This window comes from Heloderma suspectum, chromosome 6 (genome assembly GCF_057233095.1).
Source record: "Heloderma suspectum isolate Gila_16-S chromosome 6, 16-S_ref, whole genome shotgun sequence".
Classification (NCBI taxonomy): Eukaryota; Metazoa; Chordata; class Lepidosauria; order Squamata; family Helodermatidae; genus Heloderma; species Heloderma suspectum.
The window spans coordinates 124,289,181-124,295,909 of record NC_139463.1 but is presented as its reverse complement, the minus strand read 5'-3'; the positions used below and the strand labels follow the sequence as shown (position 1 = coordinate 124,295,909).

Below are 6,729 nucleotides of genomic sequence, written 5' to 3'. Positions count from 1 at the left end.
AGTTTGAAAGCTATCAAGGAAGCAAAAGGATTGGACAGCTTCTTCCCCGAGACAGTCTGGGAATCTCTGGAATGGAACAACGTGGAAATGTAGCAACAGCCACATAGAAGGAGAGATAATCTAGGAGGAGAAATACAAATACAGTACAGGTATAGATACAGATATCGAGACAGTGGCAGAGATCAAGCAGAGCGAGAGGAGGCAGGAGAAAAGCAGACAGGCAACCTTACTGCCCTACAGACTCCTGGAAGGCAGAAGAGAGTGATGGAGCCCTTGGGAAGAGAGAAAGAAGCCACCCGACAGGATCGATAGAACAAGACAGGGCACAGGTGGAAAAATAAAGACCCAGGGACGCCGAAAGGCACTGTGACAGAGCAAAAGAATGAGGTAGAAAGAGCAACGCTGTCCAGAAGGAAGAACTGCGGAAGAAGTGGACAATGGAAAGACAGAACAAAACATCTGCCTAGTTGGATTGATTGAGGGAAATCAAACTATACACGGCCTGATGAAGTGGTAGAAAGGAACTGACAGGCAGACAGACTGGACACCTCCAGACAACTCGAACCAAGGCAAGGAGACACTAGCAGCTGCAGGAGCAACTGGAGGCGGTAATGCAGTGACAGAGGGAATCAGAAGACTGAGAGACGGAACAGTGGGCAGTAGAGCTATAAGAGGCTATCTTTGCTCCCACGTGGAGCAGTAGGACAGTCCATCCCCAGCAGAGCAACAGAAGGGACAGCTCCAGCGGAGGGGGAGAAAAGGTGATTCCCACCCCACTCCCCAGTAACAGTGACAGAAGAAGAATCTGCTGGACCTCGACTGTGTTGAAGAGCCAGGCTGTGGGGTCAGCAGCGTTACCCTCATGGCCCGTGCCCCACCTTCACCCCTGACCCCCAGTAATATCCCACGCAACCTAAGTTACATCGCAGGGCTGTATGAGCGAGCATACTACCGCACTGCCCGGCCAAGCCTGGCAGAGGACTCCGGAACCGAAGGCTCTGAATCGGAGTCTGAGAGCAGACCACGGAGCAGGCCCAGAAGACGCCGCCATCTTTTGAGGGACCCAAAGAGGAGGGGAAGGCGCCGGACACGCTCAGCCCCTGCCCGGGGCAGGAGCAGAGGGGCGTCACGCAGCCGCAGCCCCGGGACCCGCAAGAGGGTCCGCTTCGCCGACTCGCTGGGCCTAGAGCTCACCAGTGTCCGGCAGTTCTGGCCCAATGACCTTCCGCAAGTGCCAGAGCGTGTCCATGCCAAGCTGAGGCGTGACTCACTCAGCCATTTTGCCCCTTGCCTGCCTTTTTGTCCACCTGTGAAGGTAATGGGGTCTGGCCTACCTAGTGGTGGGATGGATCTCAGGGTGGGGAGGGAGGTGATAAAATGGATGGAAGAAAATAAATCAAGCATTCCCCTCCACCACCCCTTGCCAGGTGTGCAGGAATAAGGAAGTGCTAATTCTTTACAGAAGAAGAATCATTACTCTCTATTTCCATGAGAATTTTACCACCAGACTAGGATAACCAGCTTTGGTCTGGTCCGAAATGTCTTATATAGCCCCAGCTAGCAATGGGGGTAATAGTTTTTATGTGCAATGCCTCTTGCAAACACATTGGGATGCTGATGTAATCCAGATGCTGTGAATTGCAGTTTAAAGTGCTTCGTGTTTTCTTCATGCTCTGGAGGCAACAAAATGTAAATCTTACATAGATTAGAATACCCTTATATGCTTTAATTAACAGAACAGACTATGGCTGCAACCTCAAACCCACTTACTAGGAAGCAAGTCCCACTGAACTCAGTAGGACTTATTTCTAAGTAAATATGCTTCAGATTGCACTGTCAAGAAATTACTTCTGAATTATTGCCCTTCCCCCAAGGTAAGTGTGGGATTGCAGCCTTCATCATTTCTTATAATTAAGTCATATATATCTTTACCATATTAATTAATTGCATTTCTATACTGCCCAATACCTGAAGCTCTCTGAGTGGTGTACAAAAATTAGGGGGCAATCCTATGCATGTTTAGACAGAGAAAAGGCCTATAACTCCCAGCATTAACCAGATTGTGCCCTTAACGTATAACTAGGTGTGCCCACACCCCAGAGTTGCTGCAGGAGATCCATGAATCAGGACAAAAAGGTAACCCACATAAAGAATTTAATAGATCTATGGTGAATATACAAAGGACGTAAATCTAAAACAAGTTGTGAAAGATGGTTTTCAAAATTGCCACCACTGAGGTCGTATAATCCACAAGGACAAGGGTATATAATCTATAGCTGTATCAGCCTTCCCCAACCTGGTTCCCTCCAGATGTGTTGTACTACAACTCCCAGCATCCCCAGTCAAAACAAGAACAATTCATAATAACTGTTGTCAGCAACTAGCTCAGTAGCATTCAGGCAACTGTAGGCTGTAGCACAGCTGTTAAAAGCTTTCCCAGTCAATCTTTAGCTTTTCCCTTAGAATTATTGGACATGTTGATGGCAGAGAGATGGCACTCGTGTGGAAAAAAACAACCACCGCCCCTCTCTTCCTGCCCACGACAGGCTGACTGAGGCTGTCCCTCAGCCATCAGAGTTACTCAGGTATAAAACAGGAAGAAACAGCCTTATGTCCATTCTGAGGCCTGAGGAAAACTATTGTCACTGTGCCAACTCCAAATTCCCCCCTCAGTCTCTGACCCAAACGAACATTATCCTACCAGCTGCCTACAGGGCCATACAATATGGCAAGAAGTAGGAATGTCTCCAGAATTGCTGCATTCAAGCCTATGAAGGAGGGGGAGCTAAAATCCATTTGAGGAGAAGGGTTTTTAATCCATGATGTTATCATGGGGCTGGGGTGTCTCCTCTCTTCCCTGAGAGTAACACTCAAATTCTCCTCTAAATCCATCAGATCCCCCTTACTTTCCACCATGACTTTCCTCCTTGTTTTCTATCCCATCATCTTCCTTCCTTCTTCTCCACCTTGCTGTCTTCTTTCCTTTTAGCTCCCACCTCTTCTTTTCCCATCCCTTCATCTGCCACTTTGCATCTTTCCAGCCTTGTCTCCGTTACTTCATTCCGCTTCCTCCGCTCTTTGGAGTTCTTTCTGCAGTCCTTCTATGTTCTCATTCCTTTCGTGTCCATTTTCATCCTGCCAGCCAATATTCTTCAAGGCATCATTTTTTTTCATCTTTTTTGCTCCTTTCCTCCTCATCTTAATTGCTGTTCAGTCATATCCATCTTCCAGTTTTTTTCTTCTCCATCCATTGACTTTTCTTCTTCTCATTCAGTCCTCATCACCTCATTCTATACAGTAACTCCTTTCTGCCTTATTTATTACCAGTCCTTCATCTCTCCATCCGTTCTCCATAGTTACTTCTATTTTCTCCCCCATCTCCTGCTTTCTGTACCACTTAGCCAGATTTCTGCAGAACTCGAAAACTTGCACATTTTTGTGGAATTTGGCTGGTCCTAATAAAGGTATTGACCAAGTGTGATTACTGTTTTTTCCAGTTTTCTTTGCCCTCTCCCAATTGTTCAGTCGTTAAGTCATGTCCGACTCTTCGTGACCCCATGGACCATAGCATGCTAGGCCTTCCTGTCCGCTCTCATCCTGATTAATCTATTTACTTTGTTTCCTTCTTAGTTCTTCCCTTCTTTCTAACCTTTTATTCTTATTTTCATCATGTCTTTCTCTTGCTTTCTATTTTTCTTCCTTCCTGTCCAGGTATTTATCTCTGTCCACGTATTTCTTCAATCTTTCTTCTTTCCTTAATCTCCTTATCTCCTTCTATTCCTTCTTTTGCTTCTCTTTTCCATCAGTCCATTTTTGTCTAATATTCAAATGATATGCCATATGGTTTCTAAGTCTCACTGCCCCCTCCTTTCTTTGTCTCCCCAGGATCCTTTGAGCCTACGGTGCCTGTTAGAACCCACCTTCCCAGATCCCCTGACCATGCCAGATTTCTTACCACGCCTCCTGGCACAGTGCGTGGTGCTAGAAGGAGCCCGGGCTGAGGGTATGTGTGTATCTGGCACCATCCGGGTGCTCAACTTGGCCTATGAGAAACGGGTCTCTGTGCGATACACCTGTGACTCGTGGGCCACACAACATGAAGTTCGAGCATCATATGCCGCCCCTGCAGGCCGGGGCCGGGACCACGCAGACCGCTTTGCCTTCCGTCTGCCGCTGCCTGTGCCACTGCCCCTGGGGGTCATCCTAGAGTTTGCACTGTGCTACCTTGTGGGCGGGAAGGAGTTCTGGGACAACAACCAAGGTCACAACTATTCTCTGCGGCCCCCACCCTGTGTGGATGAGGAGGATGAACCCCCGAGTCCCACTCATGATTGCTGTGAGACAGGATGGATACACTTCCTATAGCGGTACAGGAACGGGGCCGGGGGGGAAGCAAGGAGCAAGGCAGAAGAGGTGACTTGCCAAATCTCTCCCCCCGCTCCCCGGGTTTGACCCAGACAATCTGAGTTGGCTCCCACTTCCCCAGCATGACATTCTCTAGGCGAGATTCTTCTATCAGGGTTCTAGCTTAGTGCGCCCCTTAAACCAGGGGTGGGGAACCTCAGCCTCAAGGGCCAAATCCAGCCCTCCATCTCCATGAAGGATAGCTTTTGATGCAAGCTCCCCCCTGCCCCCAAACATGCAACTTACCTGTTGCTAAGTGACATATGTTCAAATTGACGTTTATCAAGAAGTCCCTTTCCTTCATTCAGGTCTTGCTGGTGTTTTAACATTAGCAAGCTAAGCACACATGAAAGGGAGGGAGGGAGGGAGGGAGGAAGGAAGGAAGGAAAGAAAGAAAGAAAGAAAGAAAGGGAAGGAAAAAAAGAAAGAAAATTCCCATCCAGGAGTAAGGCAAAGAAGATGGAACTAGGCCTTTAGTGAAATGAAAGCTGGACACTTTCCACTGCCATATACTGCCATCGACAGATGGATCTCCTTGGCATTGGCTGTCACCAGGTTCTGAATCACACTGAGAACATTGGGTTATCATTCCAAGGACTTGTTCACACATGTTACCTTTCCCTGCTCCCTCCATAAATACATGGGCAATGTGGAATATATGAATGTTTACATCTTGCATCACTGTTTTCTCATCTTGTATGTTCTAAACTAGCTGGTTAAAACATATATTTGTCACCCTCATTATTCCTTGTACATGTTTTGATCCAGTCAGTGTGGGTGCTTCATACACAACTTTTTTTCTCGCACAAAGAAAAAGGCGTCCTACTGTCATGAGTGAAATTGGCGGAAGTGTTTATTCTGGGAAACCGATGCATGGTATGGCTTCCTGATCTGTGCAGTTATGGAAGAGGAATTAACCTGTGTGCCAAATCCATGCATAATGATGTTCTTTCCCAACACAAAATATTTTGGGTGAAGCAGCTACATGTGGACCATGGTGTCCATGGTAACTAAAAATGGTGCCCATGGTAGCTAAACCGGTGTCCATGCTAGCTAAAAACAGTCTTCATGATAGAGTTCATGCGTTGGATTAAATGGGTATGGAGTGGTCTCGAGGGAAAAGGAAGTGAGACTTCTCAAATTTTATGGGTTATCCATGACTCCCAAGAGGCCCTAACAACTGTAGACTCTATAACTGTGCTTCCCAAAGTTTTGTTGCATTTCTTCTCTGAATTACAATAAAGACACTTGTTGCTCTTACACCTGAAAAAAAAAAGAAGACTTTAGAGTGTGTAAGAATTACCCTGCCTGTGTGTGTCTGTGTGACATGCTATTCTGGGCCCTCTGGTTGAACACAGACAAGCCCAGAGGAATTACTCATGTAGAGACGCAACACTGATCTTCTTTGTGCCACATTTCTGATGGCACCATTTTTTTCCTCAGTGGTCTGACAGTCGGGAAAAGTGAATTGCCTAAAACTGCCCCAGTTAATCAAACAGGCTATATCCGCTCCCTAGTTCAGCTTGGGCAAAGGACTCTGATGAAAGTGGACTATTAGTTTGGACCAGAGAGGCTTTGACAGAGGTTGGAACTGGTCTGATATGCTTTTGAGTTCTCCAATGTAACAATGAAATACCATCAGAGAAAGTTTCCGTGAATATTCATAACTGATCAATAAAGGTGAAAAAATGAATTGTCTCAAAAACCAAAGAAATAAAACAGTGAAAAAGACTGACTGAAAATTGCTGGTTGACTATGTACATCCCGAACAACAGAAATAAATATTAAATTGAGATTTTGAACTTGTGGCCTGTGAATGTCTGAATCAAGGCAATCCCGGCAAAGACTGCCCCAGAGTTGAGCTCCCCAAGAATTGCTGAAAAGACATATGATTTTCAGTGGAGGCTAGTGGCTCCAATGTCAGTGGGCTGGTAAATCTGCTCCATGTTTCAGTCAGAACTCTAAAGGAGCTATCAAAAGTGCGAATCTCCTAGAGTTCTGACTAAAACATGGAGCAGATTCACCACTCCACTGACATTAGAGTCACCAGCCTCCACTAATGAATTTCAACCCAACTGGTGACCACACATTCTGTTTGGCCAATGTCCAGCCTTAACATACAGCAGCTTTGCCCAATCTGGTCTCCTCTAGATGTTTTGGACTACAACTCCCAGGATTCCTGATCATCAGTCATGCTGGCTGGGGCTGATGGGAGTTGTAGACTAAAACATCTAGAGAGCACCAGGTTGGGGAAGGCTGGTTTACAGGGTCTTTGCCCTGGGAGGAGATGAGCACTGGGCAGTTGTACAGCATCTGGCACCCACC

The 6,729-nt window shown here is 46.6% G+C and overlaps 1 protein-coding gene across 1 annotated transcript; it reads left to right on the top strand.

Annotated features, from left to right (window-relative positions):
- Positions 1-6,098, top strand: PPP1R3E (protein phosphatase 1 regulatory subunit 3E). The gene is made up of 2 exons (XM_084808681.1): positions 1-1,315; positions 3,886-6,098. The coding sequence occupies exons 1-2, from the start codon at positions 863-865 to the stop codon at positions 4,363-4,365; spliced, it is 933 nt and encodes a 310-aa protein (XP_084664807.1). The 5' UTR covers positions 1-862; the 3' UTR covers positions 4,366-6,098.
- The last annotated feature ends 631 nt before the right edge of the window (positions 6,099-6,729 follow it).

Excerpts from the sequence above, each read along its gene's own strand:
- PPP1R3E (XM_084808681.1), top strand. The coding sequence starts at position 863 with ATGGCCCGTGCCCCACCTTCACCCCTGACCCCCAGTAATATCCCACGC. Across the intron at positions 1,316-3,885 it reads CTTTTTGTCCACCTGTGAAG|GATCCTTTGAGCCTACGGTG; the intron begins GTAATGGGGTCT and ends TTGTCTCCCCAG.